Genomic DNA, 21920 nt, shown 5'->3' with positions numbered 1-21920 from the left:
CTTTCCGCTCTCCTCTCCCGAAAGTGAAGATCCCCAAAGTCTCAAAGTCCGAAGTATAAAGCAATGAGGATAACGCCTTCCCTCAGCAGGGTTACTTCCCAGCCGCAAGCCACAAGCCCCAAACCGGCTGTGCTAACTGGTCAGAAACAGAAATAATCAAAATGACCAACTCACTGCGTGCTGCTGCCATAGGAAATATCCGACTGAAAGAAGCAGCTTTGATGCGTTGTAAAGCCCCAGGTTGAGAAGAGCCTGCCCGGCGGCAGAGAGGAGCAACAACGCTGGAATACACTCTGCACTCGGCTTGTTAAACTGCTGCCTCATTCACAGCATCGCATCGCAGCATCGCAGCAAGCCACGGAGCCCGACGGTACGTCGTTGTCGTGAAGACAAAGACGAGCATCTAACTGCGAACAAAACAATCAGTAGCGGTCGCGGTCACGAAAGGGGATCTGGGCGCTGAGCTTTCCCGCTGTCGTCCGCCATTAACCGCCGCGTCCGCCACGTCCACCATACACGTTCGCCTGCACGGCCTCAGGGGAAGGAGGAGCCAGGAGTCAGGAGCCAGCAAGCCTCAGGTGAGAGCGGAGGCGTGGTTCTCCATCTCCCCCGCCGAGTTGTTGTTGTTCAATATGGGCAAATTGCTCAACACACGCAAGGCCAAAGTTCTCCGTCTTCAGGCTAGAGAAGCCAAAAATGCAGCCAAATTATTGAGCAAAAGTGCAGTTTGGATGCAGCTGAGGGTGATGCAAGAGATGCAAGGGTGAAAATCAACAGCTCTGGGAGCTCAGAGGAATTAGAGGTATCTCTGGGCGAATCTCTAACACTGGATGCAGAGCCCCCGCATAGCGTAGAGGAGGCCCCTTTAACTCCCATTCCAGACCGTTTATCTAAGCAAGACAGAGTCACGGATGCGTTGAAGGGGACCAAACCATTTCCTCTTTTCGACAAAAAAAATCCAGTGCTTTCTTTAGATTCTGCATTCCAAACTTCCTCTTCTCATTCCTCAGATTCGCCGAATAAGCCCAACTCTTCAGTACTCTCAAAATTTTCATCACCATTATCAAAAGAGAAAGAGAACTCCTTGACGCACCCTCATAAAGATGGTCTCAAAGAGGCCTTCTCTCTGAAAAGTACGGCCACAGCTCCATTGTTGACCGACAAACCGCTAGACACTCCTGCTGATTTTGTTAATGTGAGTCCTCCCGGTTCTTTAAGCCCCTTGCTAGATCTCGACACCAAGACTGTAGGGGAGATCCAGATGTCAGTTAAAGACATGCTAAATTTGATTCTTGATGAAGTTCGAGAATTAAAGAGGGTTCAAAGGGCAGAGCTTGCTTCAAATAATCAACGGCTGGAGAAAATGGAGGCTCTCTTTTCTACATTTCCGGTTCGTCTCCAAGAGGCCGAAACCCGTATTTCAAGTTTGGAGGATCAGATGACGGAGGTCAAAAAAGATGTAAAACATCTTTCTGTGTGTACACGTTCGTTTGAACAAAAATTGGACGATTTGGAAAACTATAATCGTAGATCGAACCTTCGTATAGTTGGGGTTCCAGAAGGTCTTGAAGGTTCTAATACGGTGCAATGGGCAACATCCTTTCTAAAATCTAAAGTGATCCCCGACTATGAAGGCGATTTAACTATTACACATGCTCACCGCGTTCCTGCTCAGCCCTTTCCAAATTCCTCCCTTCCTCGAACATTGTTACTTAATTTTTCGGATATCCGGGTCAAAGAGACTATCCTTTCAACGGCAATTCAGAAAAGACAATTTTTTGTTACTGAGACTGTCAAATGCCGTATTTTTTCAGATATGTCTGCCTCCGCTGCTCGGAGAAGAAAAGAGTTTGTTCAAATGTTGGGGCTGTTTAAAGCTAAAGGGGCACAAGCGACGATAGCTCAGCAGTCCAAGCTTAAAGTGTTAGTCAAAGGCAAATTCTTTATGATTTCCGATACAACAGCGGCACAGGATCTCCTTAAGGAGATTTCACCCTCCTAAATTAAGGTTTCTTCTCCTTTTTTTTTCTTTTTTCTTTTTTTCGGTAGGGGGGGTCTATTTGCGCTCCTAATACTATTAGTCCTATCCTAGAAGTGGGCCCGGGGGCAGGGGGGGGGTCAGATGAGCCTGTGGGAGTCCGCAACTCAGGCAGCCTAGGGGGTGTTAACAGGTCGCCCCAATGGAGTGGGTTAGGATCCTTTGGTCAGCGTGGAGGGAGGTAGCTAGGCCATTGGAGAGTGGGGCTCGGGGGGGTGGTGGGGGTGGTGCTGGGGTTGTTTGGGTTGTGGGTGGTGGTGGGTGGGTTGAAACAAAAAGGAAATTGATGGTGTCTGATTATTTTTACTTATTATTCTATCTGTGAGTATGTATTCAATGTATTCATTGTATTCAAGGGGCACGGAGTGGTTCGGTGATAATTTTCTTTAGTCAATTTAATTCTGATTTCAATGTCTAACAAGGAGAGTTTGAAGTTGCTTTCTCTTAATGTCAATGGCTTAAACAATATTAAGAAAAAGCGTGCTATGGAAGTTTGGTTAAAGGCTGAGAATCCCTCCGTTATTTTGTTACAGGAGACTCATATTCCCTCTTCCAAGCTAGATGGGTTTTCAATGCTCAAATCTTGGGCTTCGTTTCGGTGTTTCGCATCATGCGATGCATCTCAGCGAGGGGTGGCAATATTCTTGAATAATAACTTATGTGCTGATATTATTCAATCAGAACAGGGAGGCTCAGGACGTTGGTGCTGGGTCTCATGTAGAGTTAAAACCAGGCAGAGACCTTTCATCTTTGTATGTTGTTATGGGCCTCTAACAGACGATGCTAGTTTGTATGAAGACTTGTTTCAATCTCTTTTAATGGTGTCAGGAGATATTGTGATTGGTGGGGATTTTAATGTGCTAATGGATCCGCATTTGGATACATCATCTCAATCATCCAAACAACTTAAACCGAAAGTTTTTCAAACCATTTCACATTATATCAAACTATTCGATCTTTCTGATCACTGGCGGGTAGATAACCCCTCTAAAAGAGATTATACTTGCTGGTCGGGTAGATTCAAATCCTCATCCCGTATTGATTTTATTTTAGCTTCACGCAACCTTAAGCACGGCTCCTTCAATACGGTGTTCAACGTATTCTCAGACCATGCTATGCTTATTAGGGAATTCATTTTCGGGGATATCAGAAGATCCCCCAAAAGATGGGTCCTCAATAGAGCTCATCTTAATGATGATAAATGGGTCTCTGAATTAAAAAACAAGATCAAAGACTTTATAACTCTTAATATGGGCACTGCCCCCATAAGTATTATTTGGGATGCCCTAAAGGCCTTTATTCGCGGAATCATCATAGGGAAAGATGCGGCCATTTTAACTGCATCTAGGGCTGAAATTAAACTATTGGAATCCCGCATACATACACTTAGCGTTCAAAGGCAACATAATCCCTCACGATTGGTTAAAGAACAATTAAATGAAGCTAAACAAAAATACACCACCTTTTTATATGAGCAGGGCGAGGCATTTTTTCGTATTCAATATCCGAAAATATATGAAGAAAGTAATTTCACTGGGAGATTCTTGGCCTGGCAGGCCAAGGAACAAGCAGCATCTAATCTAATTCGGGAGTTAAAATGTCCGGTCTCGCATCAATCTACAACTGATCCAGATAAGATAGGTGCGATAATGCATTGTCATTATCAAAATATATATTCTCATCAGCTTAAAATTAACCAGTCTAAATTAAATTCCTTTTTACGGCAGGCTGTGATCCCTTCTCTTTCCCACTCCGAAGAATTAACCATGGAAGAGATAGAGGCGGTGGTGAAAGATCTTCCATCAGGGAAAGCCGCTGGTCCGGATGGACTACCCGCAGAGTTTTTCAAGGTTTTTTTTCCCTCTTTTTCAAATTTGTTTCTACTTTTGCTTAACTCTATGTTGGCTGGAGCCTCAATTCCCGACTCTTTCCGCGAGGGCACTGTGGTCAGCTTTTTGAAGAAGGGGAAAGATGCTACCGATCCTAATTCATATCGTCCCATTACTCTTCTAAATTCGGATTACAAGATCGTCACTAAATTATTGGCTATTCGATTTAATCGAATTTCTTCGGATCTGATTCATAAAGACCAAAACGGTTTTATTACCGGTAGACAGCTCATGACTAACACTCATTATCTGGCAGAAGCTTTGGATTACTTTGAGACACGGAGGATCCCCGCACTTATTTTGTTATTTGATGCGGAAAAAGCTTTTGATTTGGTGGTTTGGGAGACACTTTTTATTATTTTGCAGCACTTTCATATTCCATCTAACGTTATTAACTTTATTCGTAATCTTTATTCGGGTGCTAAAGCTAATATTATTATTAATTCACATTCGGTTGGATCAGTTTCAGTTAATCGTGGAACCCGTCAGGGTTGTCCCTTATCACCGATTCTTTTTGCTTTTTTTATCGAACCCCTCGCAATAGCTATTCGGAAGTCTGCAGAGATCTCATCCCCAATTCCATCAATGTCGAAGATAAAACTTTATGCTGACGATATCATGTTACTCATTAAATCCGATTTGCAGTCTCAAGCTCAGGCATTCCAGATTTTTGAGCAATATGAGACTTTTGGGGGTTACCGGATCAATAAAAAAAAGACCGAAATACTGATTTGTGGCAATCACATCCCCAAATTATATCCGGATCTACGTGGTTGTATTAATAATAAACCTAAAAGATATTTGGGGGTGTTTTTTTCCTCTTCAGTTAAAGATCTTTTCGGTTTGAATTTTGTTCCCCTTCTTCAAAGGGTTCGCTCGATGCTTACTCGCTGGAATAAATTACCTTTATCAATACTGGGTAGAGTTGCTCTGATTAAAATGTCTATTTTACCATTATTTAATTTCCTGTTTTCAACAATTCCGTGTTTTCTCCCAGGCTCATTTTTTTCGAAAATAGAATCATTATTCTCAAGCTTTCTGTGGTCACATAAAAAGCCCCGGATCGCGATGACTACTCTTTATGATGATTTAGATAATGGTGGCCTTGCACTTCCAAACATTAGAGATTATTATAACGCCTATTTCGCTCAGTACCTGACTCGATTCAAGGTCCCTACTCCGAACCCAAATGATTATATTAGTTTTTTCACCGATTTAATTTTTTCAGAGAGTCAAATATCCTCCCCTCTTCAAATACCTAAATCCCCAAAATTGGTTAGGTATAAAATAATAGCTTGGTTTTTTAGGAAGCGTTCGGCCATGATTAGTAGATACTCTCTCTCTCTTTTTAATACCTCCACTTTGCTGACTAACTTACTCTCCTCAAGAGGGCAGGGGGTAAGCTCGCATTTAATGCGCTATTGGATTAAGGCCGGTTTTAGCAAAGTGGGTGATTTTTTACATTATTCCAGGTGGCTAACTCCGCCCGAGATGCGTTTACTACTTTCAGGAAATTTTTTGTTAGCCGGGTCTTATAATATAATTTATAAACTTTTGCAGCAGTTTGCTCCCACCTCCTTTACTCAGACTTCCCCTTTAAATAACGATCTTTTTTTCAACAGTACTTTAATAAGGAAACCTGGTGAGTGGAAACGTCATCTTGCCCAGATCAAACAAGACGATCTAGGATCCAAAGCAGTTAAAAAATGGTGGGAACTCGAAAAACATGTTTTATCTTTAACGACGTGGCGGACTATTAATAAATATAATTTTTCCACATTAAGGGGAGCCAATTGGCGTAGAATGATATTTTTTGGTAAATGGCTCCTCTATTATACCCCGGCGGTAATTGCCAAAATGTTTAGTAATTATATACCGATTTGCTTTTGTTGTCAAAGCTTCGCCCCCGCTAGCTGGACACACGTCATAGTTGAATGTGGTATGGTCAAAGAGTTCTGGGTAGATATTTTTGCTTTTTTATGTTTTATTTTTCATATCCAGATTTCTATAAATTCTAATTTGATGCTTTATGGCTTTGATCGGAATCTTAATCTTTCTGTCTCACTTGCTAAACTTCTATTCATCTGCATGGCAGTGGCCAGATCATTACTACTTCAGAATTGGCGATCAACTCAGACACCATCTTTTCATGAATGGCTACGTAAAATGCGAAAAGTTAAGATTAGTGAGCGTAACTATGCGGCAAGGATTGGAGGGGGAGAAAATTCGAAAAAATATGGGGAAACTTTTTTTAACCCTCTTCTCATTAAGGTTATTTTAAAATTGTTTCTTTTATTTGAGATGGATCTTGGTTCATTGTATCTGAGATGTTTTGGTTTTCGTAACTTTATATTTTCTGTATTGAACTTTAATGTTGTAGGACACCTTTCAGTTTCAATAAAAAAAAAAAAGAAAAAAAAAAGAGGAGAACCTGGCCTGACCATTCATGCTGGACCCATGGGGAGCAGAGTCCAGACTGATTTGCATATGGCTGGGTCTAAACTGAAATGGTAAGGGGTGCAATAAAACAATGGATTTTGGCCCAGATCTCTGTAATGTGGTGAATGTTTGACATTGTACTGCATTCCGCCCATAAATTGTTTTTGCATTTGTCGCCCTAAGTGGGAAGGGTATGCCCAGATGTGGGTCCAGTTGTCACCACGCCACTGGAGTCAAGCTAGCCTGGCAGGTCAGGATGCTTGCTTTCGGTCCAGGGAGGACCTGGCCTGGCAGTTCTGGCTGTACTGTTTCCATGGGGAGCATGGTCAAGACTGATTTGCATATAGCTGGGTCTAAACTGGAATGCATGTTGTGCAAATAAACAATGGATTTAGGCCCAGATCTCTGTACTGGTGGTGAATGTTTGACATTGTTCAGTATTCCATCCATCAATTGTTCTTTTTCCAGTAGACAACAGAAATTAGCATTTCTACATATTTTTTATTTTGAAAGAAAAGAAAAAGGACAAATAGAAGAGGAAGTAGAGAAAAAATAATAGTGGCTTACAGAGCAAGGTGTAAACAAAAACATAAAATGATGTATGTGTTGTAAATAAAACAAGCAATAGCCACCTGTGTAGAGGTTAAACTAATTGTATTTAACCTATGATTATCACACATTATGTATGTTTTACCACTTGAGAAAACTGATATCATTAGAATTGTTCCAATCTGTGAGTTGATTGAGATATAGTGTATATTTTGTGTGCTTATGCTATATCAATAAGTCTAGAAATATGCCCTGCTGGACGTATGCATTTAGCGCTTTGGTGAAATCTGTTAGTGTATTTCTAGATTACTTTAAAGTCTGTACCAAGCAAGATTCTAATGGCAATTTGGGAACTTTGACCTTGTTAACCAGTTGTTGCATATATGTTAGCCTCTATTCTGAGTATGATACAGAAGAATGCTATCTGTCGGGAAAATAGAAGTTTTTGAGTATGGTTCGAGATTGTTGATTGGTACACTTTATTTTTTTATGTTTGTAACAAAATAGGCATCCATCTTTGGAGTGGGAGCTTTCTTTAACAGCTGTAGTGCAGTTGTGTCATGAGATTATGAACTGAAATTGTTGGTCTTGATTTGTGATTTTGGAGTTCAGAGTTGGTCAGTCATTTTAGATTAGCTAGTTCTTTGTGATTTGTATACCACGAAATCAAGCGCTCTAGGGACATTTCATGTAGAATATGCAGGAGACATTCAGGCCACTGTTGTGAAAGGCCTGAAGAACACAGAGTTACCCATGCTGCAGAACTGACCAAGGCAGTCTTGACCAAGTTCCATTGCTGAAATTATATAATCACTTGATCTGTCCATCTTTGATGTTGTACCTCATGTTGGATACATTCATGGTAAAGGTGAAGATGTGTTCCACTATATTTTACTTGAATGTTTATAATTGACTAACAGGAACCAGGACATCACCTTGGTGTTTCGGTATGGGCTATTGTAAGCTTGATTTTATTTTGAGGTATGCCATTACTCCAGAATCTTTTAGTACACTATAGGATGGGTTTGAGTAAAACGAAAAATGAGTGATTAGATTTTGAAAGCGTATGCTGTTTGTGCATGGTGTGAATGTAATTCTATTCAACGTGCATCATAGCTCATCTTACTTGAATTTTAGATTTTGTATTTTTGTAGCCTCAAGGTGTGGCTCAATAACAAATGAGGAGGTCGTTTTAGAGAATTGAGTACTTTGGCCATGAAGTTCTAAGATATATTTGGAGGATGAGTGTTAGACCTGACACCTTTGGCATGGTATTCCGCAAACCATTTTTTGTCTTCACCCCCTTACTTTGTGGAACTCGATTTTGTTTGCATTAGGACTCTACTGGCTAACTAGTGCTTGCACTCTCTCCTTAAAACATGGTAAAATTTGACTACACCTATTTAGCACATCTAGTTTACTTGTAAGTCCCTAGAAAATGGCACTCTAGGGCCTGTAAATTAAGTGCTAATAGTGGGCAGCAGCACCCATTGTGCCACCCACCAAAGTATCCCTGTGAAACATGTCTCAGGCCTGCCTCTTCAGCCTGTAGTGCAGTGTTACTCTGCCACCTCGACCTGGCAAAACAAATCTTTTTACCAGGCCTAAACCTTCATTTTTAAACCAAATAAGTTGCGCATAAGGCAGGCCCTACTCACTCATATGGCATTGTTTTGAAAAAGTAGGACATGTGTGTTTACATTTTACATATCTTGACAGTGAAAAGCTTCTAAAATCATTTTTCACTGTTGAAGCCTATCTCTCCCATAGAGTGACACTAGATTACCTTATTAAATTAAATAAGGGCTAACTTCATATTGGGAGCAGATACAGCTATGCTGTTTACAGTCAAAAGAATTGTAATTTTAAATCCTTGTTAATGGTGAAGTTGCAGTTAAAGCTCCAATTTTGAATATGTAACTTTTAAAAAGTTGGCATTGTCTTGTCTAAAGTAACTGTGCCTTTCTGCTAGTGTCCTGGGTCACATGACTGTGAATGATGGTACATACTGCCATGTTGATTTGAAGGGGCTGTACCCAGCTGCACTTATATTTCAAGGGACTTTGCCTCCTGCACACACAAAGGAATATGAAAACAGGCCTGCCTGCCTTTTGTCATCCTCAAACAGTTTGAAGTCTTGACAGGGAAAAAACGTTCTGGAACCAGATGTTGAGGCTGAACAGTGAGTCCCCTCGCACAAGGGCTAGCACTAGGTATAAAATTTGCACCTTTAGAACCTACCATCAGAACACTCCTGAACATGAGAAAGATTCAGAAGAACTGCGCTGCTGCCAGAGGGACTGCCCTGCTGCTGGAAGGACTGCCCTGCTGCTGGAAGGACTGCCTTGCTGTGTGAATAAGGAATAAGGAAGACTGAAACTGCTTACCTTGAACCCAGGCTACCCAGAGTGAATCCACAGGTTAGTTGCTGACAATCTTTGTGAGCTACAGAGACACAATAAGCTTTCAGAGGGCTCCCTGCAACTGCCTAGCTGACCAGCCCCAGTCGGACCTGCCTGAACCCTGCTGCTGGCATCTGCTGGAGTGAGTCCTGTCCCAAAGAAGTGTCCCCTAATTCCTGGACCATGGCTGACATCAGTAAGTGCTCCTCTTGAAGAAAGGTGAAAATTCTGAAGTTTGGGACCCTTGCGACTGTGAAGTGACTTCTTTGTGCCAAGAATTCTCCGCCTACGACAACTGACAACAGAAACCCCTAGCAGGACCTGCACTTTGTACAGACAGCTCCTGTCTGCAATGACCAGTAAAGTGAGACCTGCATTTTGCACCAACTGCAACTGTTCATGACGGTCCAGCGATGACCTAGTCTTCGAGCTTCAGCAACCACTGCCCATAACCCTTGATCTGCTGCTTAGACCATAAGCCTCCTCCTTGAATCTCCTCCAACGTAAACTGAACTTTTCTTGCTGAACTTGAGACGCTAACTAGCTCGACTAACCTGGTCCCTGTATCTGACCTGCACTCCATCGCAGTTGAGGAAGCGCACAAGCTGATCTTACCTTTACATGACACACAAACTGAATTATGACAATGAGCACAAATGTGCATCTTGCACATGTCTAGAGAAATGACACAGAAACTTAGAAACCGTGATGAGCCAGAGCCATAAAACATTCTTGACTAGGTAGAAACAGTAGGATTAATCAATTAGTGAATTTAAGATGTTTAAATAATCAAATTATATTATTAATAAGAAACATTATGAAAATTGATAACACCTTAGCATTGCTATTTGACTTCATAACAGAGTGATTTCTAACAATCTTGATTTTGGTGCAAATTCTATATGAATACAGTAGATGTCTTACATTTTCAATACAAGTACTTAATAGTATAAAGATCATTTGTGTTTAGAAACAATTTTATTTTAATTACTTTTAAAATTGATATACATGTTACTATTTTCCTGAAATAATGGCAGTAGGCCATATTTAATGTTGAATTTGTGTAGCACTTACTGACAACACTGCAAAAGATTATATATGATATGTGGGATTTTTCATTATGCCTTAACTTAATTAGGAGTTTTCTATATTAAATGATGAAATGTTGAATTTAAACACGATTAAGATGTTTATCTCTTTACGCTGCGTTATTTCATAGCCTTGTGCAATGGCCTTGATACGTTCTCAAATGTTGCTTTATTTGTTCCTGGATTAATATGACATTGAGTAACAAAATTCACCATTGTTCTTTGCATATGAATGATGGGAAAGAGACCTTTCCCTTACATCCTTAAACAGTTACAGCTTCAACGAGCTATGTGTCAACTAATTTGTGTGGCTGGAAGGACATTCGTTTCTGATGCCCAGTGTGAACATTTTTACAGCTGTAACAAGTTTGTACTTGGAAAGGTAGAAGAATGTGATGATCAGACCATTGTGCACCTATCTTTGATGTTATGATGACAAATATCAACTATATAACCACGATGCACAGGAGGAGGAGTATACTTTGCTTATGCATCTTTACGAACTCTTTCATTTTCCTTTTAGTGCCTTTTGAGGAGAACTTGCGTGTATGCTCAGGCTGCCCCTTGACACTTTCCCTTTGACTCGTACCTGCTGCCAAACTATCTTTATTATGTCGCTCTGCTTTTTGCCGTTGCTGATGAACTTGTCTGTTGGACGATTTGGAGCAGATTGGTCAGATACCAGACTTGAACTTTCCTGATTTATGCTCCATTTCTCTTTGCCCCGTACCTATAGACTTTGTTCCTAGTAGACTTTAACTTGATCCCTTTTTCAATGCTTAGGAGTCTTTAAAAAACTAACTTCTTACTTTAATGGTAATAGAATTTAAATTGCTCAGTATTAAAAAAACGTCCTTTTATGGGTTCTCCTATGTAAGGATAGATTACTTTAACCGGACTGTTAGATTTATTACTGAACTTCTTAAAATGTTGCTTGTATGCATTAATTTGGGATCTTTAATACAATAACCAATTATTTTAAGATTGTCTGAGTCTTATTGTGTCTAATGTTCTTTCCATAGAAACTGTATTGATTTTAAATGCAGAACAGAGATTATCCTAGATTATTTTCAAGACATCCGGTTATTTTGCTCTTCATCTGTGTAGCCACGACATATCTCTTAGTTTGCATGTTTTTTGTAAGACTAAACCTCTTCAGGCGGTTCAGCCTACCAATTGCTATTTCTATAGCATGGTCTTGAGAGTGATATAATTGAACCTGATTACCAATTTTGAGTTGGCCACCAATTAGTGGTCCTCATTGGGTAGCTGTCAGTTGCACATTCGGAGTCCTCACCCCTCACTACAACAGCGAAAGGTCCGTTGGAGCACCATCGCCTCTGAGGTGGAGTATTGAGTCTGAAGTAAAAATCCTACTTCATGGGCCCAGTGATAGAGTTAAGGTGCATGAGAGAGCAAAAATGCTTTCCACACTCGCACAGTCAGCCAAAACGTTTGACTTTCCCCTGGTGTAGTGCAACCAGATAACTGCAAATGGCCCATTGTGTTTCTTGGCACTTTTTCACTTATAACTTTGTAATTCAATAGCTCCGATTCTACTAATTGGAATTTTGTCATTCTGTTATTTTATGAATTCAAATTTACTCTTTTTTTCAAATTTGGTTCGGGATTTCACTTTACTACTGTTTTGTGCTGCACACATACCTTGCACATTGCCTCTAAGTTAAGTGTAAGAGCTTTGTGTCAAGCTACCATAGGTTATGCAAAGGTTATTTTAATGACTGTGACGGTACACCCTGACAAGGATTGTGGTTGTCCACGCCTCTCGGTACACAAACTGGGCACTTAATTGTACTGACAACAGTGAAGTGTGCATGTGGCAGGGTGGATGCAGTGCCCACCAGCTTGGAGCAGATGGGGCAGCAGTTAGCATAGTTAGATGGCTCCACCCAAGAGGCAAACTGGTGGCCTGGCGCTCGAAATCCCCTTCTGAATGACCCTCAAACTGCCCCCTAACTTCACTCACAGGTCAAACATGAACCCAAAGAACGAACTCACTTTTATACATTCTTAATTTATTTGAGAAATTATATTACATTTAACATATCTAAATAGAGGACAAGAAAGGGTGTATTCTAAGAAACTATTTCCTCAGAGTCCGTTCAGCGGAGACTTGGCTGCACATAATATGAGAGAGGCAATAACTAGATTAAAACGATAAACTGAATATTTATACACATCCGACGTTGTGAAAGAAGAGGATGGATAGATAGCTGAACTTTATTTTAGACCTGCTGTGCATCATTATATTGGAAATGAATTTGATTTGTATGGCCATATATATTTACAAAACAGTTGCATCAGCTCTGTTAGTAATCACAGTGAGCCATGTAGTGTACACAAGGAAAGAAACAGCAGCTCCTTTACAAATTGCTATTTTGGCTGAGCTGATGGACAACCTGTTTAAAGAGCAAGATGTAGCGCCTTGGGAGCCACTGGGGTAATTGTGGAAGAAGACCATCGGAGATTTCTTTTTTTTGTGCCAAGAGCTGGGCCCACATTGTGTATTTATATTTAAAATTACCAGTACTCTAGGGTATTTTTTAAATGTAGTCTGGATGGCACTTTCAGGTGAAGAGTTTGGAGAGATTGGTGTCTATGCTGGGGGTTAATGTGGGTGGTGTTGTGTGATTGGCATGGTACAAGCGAGATAACTGATTGCAGGGCGGTTAATCTGGGGTTAAATGCAGCTCAGAGATGTGGGCCCAGCCCCGTACTAACTTGGACTCTGACTGTTTGCTAATATTAGCTGACCGGAGTGGTGCCCTAGTCCTCACGTCACAGTGCCATCCCTAAGGGAATGCAAGGGGATACTCATGGCATGTAGAGGAGATAGTGGCATTGCCACCCCCAGTTATGGACTTTACATAACATGTAAGACAAAAAATGGCAACAACGCTGGGAAAGAACTCCTAAAATAACATCTCCTTTACTGGCTTCTTAAAACTAATCCTATATTTTCCGGACGCATACTCCATACTTGTAATGCACCATTGGGAAGACTTCTCCTTTCGCATGCTTCTTTGTGGTATTATTAGGTTTTATTAGTTGATCTCCCAGTCTTATACCTCCACCTGCTTTTGTCTCCATAGGCCCTAGGAGCTAGATAGAGGTTTCACTTCTCTGTGGAGTGATGGGGATAGCCTCACCAAGGAGAGGCCAGGCAGTTGAACATGCTTTCCCTCAGTAGGGCCAGAAGGGGTTGGAAGATCTCAGGCGGAAGAAAGGCATGTCTCATCTGGGTAGGAAGGAACTGGCCTGCACTTGTAAAGGATGGCAGGGTTGCACTGGCCTATAGCGCAATTTGGCAGTGCCAAAAGGGCTGGTCTGACAGGTCAGTGTGTGGGCTGTTTGTGGGTCTATTTTATGGTCTTGGGGATTGGTTCGTACTGTTGGTTTGTTTAATATTACTACAAACACTGACTGCACTGAGCGCAAATGCACAGTCTCCCATACCTTGCCAAACACCTATGCACATTGTCCTTACAAGTTAAACACTGCCCTGATGTGCAATGTTGGCTATTTTTTCAGCTGTGTGTTTTAGTGGTGTAGCCAGGATGCCATGGGCACTAAAGCAAACAAGACAAATTTGCCTCTGCCCCTCTCCCCCCCCCCCCCCCCCCCGGCTGCCATGGTTAGAATTAGAATACAGAGATCATTGGTGTGCAGTGGGCCCCTCATACATCTGGACCTAAAGTTTCACTGTACCTACTACACTTAGACAAGCAATCTGATGGTACTTTGAATGTAGTTTGTGAGAATTATGTGATATTTGCAGAAAAAAGTTTTGTTGATTTTTTTTTTTCCAGGGCAGCTGAATTCGAGTCTAATAGTCTGTTTAGCAATACATGTTTCTTGTTTATTAACCCTAAATGTAGGATATCCGCTCTTAGCGTTTACATGGCTGTCATAACTATTTTGGATTCATTGATTTTTATAAAAAAGGGGAAAATATGCTAATCAAACGTTTAATGTAATATAAACTGTGAGATAACATTATTCTCCCAATTTAAGAATAATGACTAGTGGCAAATGGCCATCTGATGCCTAATTTAAGATGATTTTCAAGCTGTAAGACAATGTTATACTGAATAAGCAGCTACCTACGTCATTCTCATATGAAATGTCTTTATTGATGTCACAACTACAGTTTTACAATTGCTTTATGAACCTTCTTGTTTTTCTCAGATTTGCTTGAAAATGCACCATTTGTCCGCTCTGTTTTCAAACTTTTGCCGGGGGCAAACCACCCTTTTGGCAGTCGGGCTTGCTTGCTGCTTGGCACTCTTCCCAAATTTTTCTGCCTCACTATTTTCAAAAGTCACCAGCCGCACTGATTACACTATAATGAACATCCATGAGTCTCCTCATTCAACTCTTCTTTCAAATTCACTTTTTGGTGATTTTTTTATATTTCTTTTAGTAATGTTTGAAAAATAAAAAATGTAACTCTTTAGATTATAAATGTAATTTTTGGTGAAATGTATAATTTTATTCAAGGAATCAGAAAGCAACCCTCTTCTAGACTACCATATTCTTTGTTACTAACTTTGAACTTTGTTTCACAGTTGCAAGAGATATTCCGGAAAAAAAACGAAAAGAAGGATAGAAAGGGTGATGAAGAAAAATGCGCACAACTGGTAAGAAATTCTTTTTCTTTTAATTTTCATGTAGTGTATTACTTAGCAACACGCTTGTGGCTACCTAATCCTGGTGCCTAATCCTTAGTTTCGTTTTGGGATGTTATTCTTAATAGGAGACAATCAGTTAAACTTCAAATTAATTTCACAGGAAGTTTGAGATGGCATTGATGCAATTCTTACTGCACTGCTTCCATGGTGCATGTGCAAACTATCCTGATAAAACTTGGACGTTGCCACAGGCTCGTGCATGGACCTTATTAGCATAATAGATTTCCGCTACTTACAATGCTTAGGAATGTCAGGAGTGTGTTTGTGTACCTCCTTAATGAAAATGTTATTGTGTTCTTTTTTGTCGCCAATCATGAGGATGATGTTGTTATTGAAGGATACTTTTATATTGTTGCTCAGCAACCGGCTTCTTTCATTCACTTTAACTGTTGATGGATGCAACAAGTGTCCTTGGTTTAATTGCGCAGGCAAGTCTGCACGAATGTCAGTTTAGGAGGGAAGAATTCATAGCTGAAGATAAGGAAATTCTTTATTGACTTGATCTCTTCATTTCACCAATAAACTAGTTTAGTCTCGTGGTTTTGAACCTTGGACAGAAAGAGCTGAAATCTTTAGCAAATCTTTCTTGTCCCTAACATGCATTAGGCTTGATCTGTTTTAGTAGCACTTTCTTAGGACTTACACTAGAAGGACCACTATTTTAATTTGACATACACCATTTCAGTTTGCTTAACTCTTTTATCCCAAACGTGCCTCATTCCCTACTTGAATACTTACTGGGCATTTCACGCAGTTCTTAACTCAAAATCACATGTTTCATCTTGAGCCAATTTGAATTTCAGTGTTCACACCTAAAATGGGACTTGTAAGATTGCAGATCCTCCTTTTTATAACTAATCTAGAAAAGCAGGCAATGCATTTCATGAACGCTTGTTTAGATTCAAACACTAAAATTAAATAAGGTTTTATTGGGTTGAAATTCGTTTGTCTCTCACTTCCAAGAGTATTCTTTTTTCACTTTCACTCTATATAACATTGTACCACAATTCCCTCAAGAGGTTTGAGCAAACCCAGGCCCGGGCAGCATTCTTAGAGCGTCAGGCCTACTACGTGTGTGCCTAACTGAGCTAGCACTATTTGTCGGTCAACAGAGTTAATCAAAACATAAAAACGTAAACTGACTCAAGCATTTGAATCTATTAAAAGCACTTTAGAGCACTATTTGATTATTTATGCTGTTTTCATAATGCAGTTGAAAGAACAATTTATAGATTCGAGCTTTTAAGACCTGCATTTTGCTACTTGTTCATTCTATAAGTACTTCTCTGTGACTGCTTTAACAAGGGTGTTTTTCAATCCCATTTATTTATTCATGGTAAAATGGTAGCATCTATGTTTCCGAGTCCTATTTTATTTTAAATAGCAACAAATCTAAATCTACAGAACTTTTAAATACTACCCACAATATTCCATAAATTCCTGATCTAGGAGCATTGAAGAACAAATATAAAGATCTTCCCATATCATCTACTTTGTTTTTCAAATACAGCACTTAAGACTACAACAGTGACCCCTTCTGGCCCTCCTCGCGACACCCCCATGCATCTGCCTCTGTGTCCTATTGATCACAAAGTTCGCCATCTTTGGCTCCATGTTATGGCACCTCTGTACCTTTGGCAGCTTGTTTGGGTCTTGCCACATGGAGCTCCTCACCAGATCGTTGATTACTGCAGTGCTGTTCTGCTGCTACTGCTTACTCACTGAAGCAACCACTCTGGCTAGCGCATTCCTAGGCAAACACTTCTTCGCTGTCCATCCTAAAACTCACCTTCTAAATGGAGCCACCCCTGGAACATTTGTACTTTCCACTCTTAGATTTTGCTGCACGTTAGTGTTGCCCCCTCGTTTCGTGACAACCGGTTTCCATGTTTTTATTCTAATAATAAAATTTCATTTTATAACTCTGAGAATTCTGGGAGTCTTAATAACGAAATATTTGTATTGGAAACGAGGCACCCTGAAAATATTCAATGCAGTATGAGGTGTGCAATATTATTTATTACGGATATATATTTTAAAAATCTCAATTTTTTACAATGTTCACTCTGCATATTTCTGTCACTACACCAGCGATCTTGGTAAACGAAATTCAAGGTAAACGTTAGTTCATCTACTAAACTCATCGGAAATATCTGGTCAATGATTATTCAGGGAAAAAAAAACCTTAGGTGGTCTTGATTTTTCGACATAATTTTATGCTTTTCATGTGCTTCTTTGTTACTGAACCAATGCTACAAGCACCAGACCCTTAATAAAACCACAAATATATTACGGCATAAACATTGCCAGTGCATAATTTGAGCTGGTGGTTACAGGTGGGGCCACATGCTATCTTTTTAGGGGACTGACACTTATTTTTAGGCATCAGACTTTGTAGTTCAACATCAACCTCACTATTTATGAAGAGGATGCTACAAGGAAGGACATGTTCAATTAAAATAAAGTCATAGTCATTTGTACAGCACATATTGTGCAATTATTATGGCCTCATTACGGTCTCCCCAGGTGACTTTCCAAATGGTTTCAAAGTTTCCAACATAGATCAGAAACTGATTCCATTAGTTAAGCATTACAGGTATTGTGTCCTCGTACGTCTCTCAGTTAAGTGGCTGTGTGTTATTTATTGTGGTTTACTAAAATAGCTAAGACCAGGAAGTTATATGGGGCGTCTGCTGGCCTAGGGATGTCTTCTGTGGCATGAATCTTCCTCTAGTGGCACATTTGAAACTTGGCATGGTTCATGACTTACTGCAGGACATAAAAGAAGAAAAAACGGTCCCTAAAAACAACAAAATGTCATGCAAATCAATAGTCATAATTTTTTATGATTAAATAAACATATATATTTACATATTTTCATCCAATAATAAGTGACAATGTACAGTGAGGTGCAAAAGTGCCTGTGCTCGTTTCCCGGAAGACTGACACATTCATGTGATAATCGAGAAATAGTTGGGTATCAAAAAGCTATCTTAATAGACGACCCAGATAGCAAGTTAAGATATGATTTTCATTGGGTTTGCCTAATTTGTCATCAACCGCTTTTCAATCCCTATTGATGACAGGATTCTCATCAGGGCTCCTAATATATGAGCCAGAAAGACGCTCTATGTAATTGGGAAGGGGAATACGCGGGGAGGTGTAACAGAGAAAAAAAAGTAAGGAAACATAAATAAAATGATATACACAGGCACATTATATTCAGTCAACCTTCATACTGTGCAACCACTTAATTGAGAGCATGTAACAAACTCGGCACATTCATGCAGTGGACACCAAAAAAGTGTTGTGGGTGATCTACGAACAAAAAGAGGAAGAAGTAATCATCATGTTAAATTACTGCCAGGAAGGGGGAATCACGGGAGCATAGACAAATACCGGAATGGGTAGAGTTTTTTTGGCTCGGTTGAAGTGCTGGTCTGATAAGGGCAGTAGGAATAAAGGCAAAATGCTATGGGTAAAAAAGTCTCTGTTACTAGGCGAAGCATGATTGGGGGGGGGCAGGTGTGAATAAAATAGTCCCGCAAGGGAGGTAACAAAACTGAACCATCCAGAGTAGAATGAAACAAAATAAAACTGCAGCAGGACACGTTTGGTCACGGTCGACCTCCTCCCAAGAGGGGAAACCAGCAATATGCGAAAGAGGCATCTCTGTTATTACACCACAGTTAAATGGTGAAATAGTAACAGCCATGATAAATGATAAACAAAGAAAGAGGACTGCACTCCGATACCACGGAGGAAGATGGGCCACCATCTTACAGTTACAGAGGCCAGGATGGGAAAACAAAGTTGAGGTAGTAATTCTTGTTTAATGGAGTAACCAGAGAAAATTGAACAAAGGAGTCATTTAAAAAAATAGCGTAAGATAACATAAAAAAACAATCAATGGGGATTTAATAGAGACTCCGTTATTGGTATAGAGTGGAGGGGAACAGATACACCAGCAGAGAAAACAATAAAAACATAATACAAACAGGAGGAAAGTACTAGAAAAAGTATCATGTCATACTCATGTGGTTGAATGATTGAATAAGTGAAGAAAAAGAAAAGTGAGAAAATGTGAAGTCTTTCTGGAGCACGACAAGAATGTACAATCCTAATGTGAGTAAGGGAAGGTAAATTCTTAGTTTAGCAGGAGTTAGAGTAGTGTAGTCCAGACCACCGTCCAGTTGATTCCAGAGTTCATTGTGTTCAGTCAAAGTATTCACTTCAGTTCTTCCTTGATTATAATTTGATTGCTGCTGGCTCCTCTGGGGGTTGTTGAGAAGATGGAAATCACCTGCCAGTGTAGGTTATTTTTTGTGTGGTGAATGAAAATTTTCCTAGCTATCGTAACGGAAAGTTTCAATTCTATGAAGGACTCGGAGGTGAGGATTATGCTATTCTTTCTCCACTTTATTGAATAGCAGCCATTTCAAAACCACAAAACCAAACTACTATTCCCATGCAACATAGGGAATACAGAAGAAAACAATAGAGTGTCCACAGGTAGAGCGTCCTCTCCTCTGCACCAATCACAGGCTCCGTTATGGATATAGTCCTCTGTTACTCTCCATTCCCCCTCTTTCGTCGCTGTAGGTCAGGCAGACAGTAGGTGTTCAAGAGTCTTGTTTCCCAGAATCTCCTGAGGAACAAAACAAAGTATAAGCGGCAGCTATGGCTAAGGTTTCACCTGTAGGGGGAAACAATACAACCAAGCAACAGCAAATCGAGAAAATAAACCAGATGAGAAAAATGATTACTTACCCCAATACGAGGGTGGGAAGGTATCGCAGAGGAACGAGAGCCCTGGGTGGGATAATCCTCGCCTCCGAGTCCTGAATAGAATTGAAACTTTCCGTTACGATAGCTAGGAAAATTTTCATTCTATGTCAGGACCGGAGGCGAGGATTATGCTCGTTTAAAGCTTGCTCACCACCAAGTGAGCCATATCAATAACCGGTTTGAAGTAAAACCGCTTAAAGGTAGAGTCTGAAGACCAGTCTGCTGCATTCAGAATGTCTTCCAGACGAGCTCCCAGGGCAAATGCCTTAGAGGCCATCGCTCCTCTAGCGGAGTGAGCCCCAAAGGCTCGAAGGTCAATCCCCGCTTCCTGCATCACCCATCTCACCCAGCGGGCAATGGTGGGAGAAGAAACTGCTCTATGAGGCTTCCTGAGCGCAATAAGCAACTGCTGCTCGCCCGGCGGGCGAAACTCTTCCGACATCTCCTCGTAGGCCTTGAGACATGAGACCACACACAACTTAGGAACATCAGGAAAAGCAGGGTACGAGATGGATTTCGTCCCACATTTCGTCCTTCGACAAATCATGAAAGTGACTCCCGTAGGAGAGAAGACCCTGCTGCAGATATCCAAGGCCCTGACATCAGACACTCGTCTGCAGGAAATAAGGCACAGAAGCATTGCCAGTTTCGCCGATAGCTCCTTGCGCGAAAGGAACTGGTCAGGCTGCCAAGAAAGGAACAAGTTCAAAACCTGATTCACATCCCAGAGTTTGGAATAACGAGGCTCAGGAGGCAGAGAAAGGCGAATGCCCCGAAGAAGGCGGCAGACCAAAGGATGTTCGCCCACCGGAGAACCGTCCAACACCGCATGACCAGCTGAGATTGCAGAGCGAAAGGTGTTGACAGTTCTGTAAGCCAAGCCCTCCTCCGCTAGGCTGGCTAAAAAATTCAAGATAGAGGTTACATCTGTTGCCACGGGATTGAGACTCCGTCGCATACACCAACGACACCATCTCCTCCAAGAAGATCGGTATCGCTTGACAGTGCTGTCGGCCCATGCCTTTGACATGAACTTCTCAGCCGCTCCCAAAAGGCCCGCCCAGCGTCCCCTGTAATCCGCCACGCCATGAGAGCGAGTGAACCCTGCGCTATCAGCGGATGAGCAACGTTGTCCGGACCGAGCAGAAGAGTCGGAAAGTGGAGGAGTGGGATTGGAAAATCCCAAGAAAGTTCCAGAAGAACCGGAAACCAGACTTGAGATCTCCAAATTGGAGAGACTAGGACCACGTCCGCATTCTGGCGACGGACTTGAGCTGAGACCCTGATCAGCATCGCAAACGGGGGAAAAGCGTAGCCCCGCTCGCTTCCCCAATTCTGAAGAAAAGCATCGGTTTGTGCCGCTAGGGGATCCGGTCTCCAACTGAAGAACCGGGGAAGTTGATGGTCCAACCGGGAGGCAAACAGGTCGACTGAGAATGGGCCCCAGATGCTCTGGAGGTCCGAAAAAACTCCTGGATGCAGCTTCCACAGACTCCCGTCGTAAAAATGACGAGACTGAAAATCCGCCACTCGGTTGTCCTGACCCGGTAAGTATTCCGCTGTCACAGACACGTGGTGATCCAGGCAATACTGCCAAAAGCTCGCCGCCATGTCCGAGAGCGCTCTGGACCTCGTGCCCCCGAGATGGTTGATGTACCGGACTGCTGATACATTGTCCATCTTCAGTAGTACGCAAGACCGGACAGAGTCCTTGGTCCAGCATTGGATCGCAAAGGATGACCACACACCGCCCGTCGTGAACTCGCCGCAGCGTGCGCCCCAACCGGACCTGCTGGCATCGGATTCGATAATGATCTCTGGGGCGGAACCGAAAATAGCCCGCCCATTCCAGGCCTCCATATTGGCGAGCCACCACTGAATCTCTTCTCTGGCCTCTGCCGAAAGGGGCACCTTCCGAGAGTAGGAGCAGCCTTTGCGAAGATGATAGGCCTTGAGGCGCTGCAGGGCCCTGTAATGGAGTGGGCCCGGAAATATGGCCTGAATTGACGCCAACA

At 41.5% G+C, this 21920-nt stretch overlaps 1 protein-coding gene across 7 annotated transcripts in view; it reads left to right on the top strand.

Moving 5' to 3' along the window:
* The window catches only part of MICU3 (mitochondrial calcium uptake 3), a 547440-nt gene that overhangs the window by 324057 nt on the left and 201463 nt on the right, over window positions 1-21920 (top strand). For all 7 annotated transcript variants that reach the window (XM_085642029.1, XM_085642031.1, XM_085642030.1 and 4 more), the window contains exon 7: window positions 14995-15066. In XM_085642029.1, coding sequence (XP_085498155.1) covers window positions 14995-15066 — 72 coding nt within the window. The remainder of the gene's footprint in view (window positions 1-14994; window positions 15067-21920) is intronic.

The sequence above is a fragment of the Triturus cristatus genome, chromosome 2_2 (genome assembly GCF_964204655.1).
Source record: "Triturus cristatus chromosome 2_2, aTriCri1.1, whole genome shotgun sequence".
NCBI lineage: Eukaryota > Metazoa > Chordata > Amphibia > Caudata > Salamandridae > Triturus > Triturus cristatus.
The sequence above is the reverse complement of the archived record's forward strand: the minus strand, read 5'-3'. Positions and strand labels throughout refer to the sequence as shown.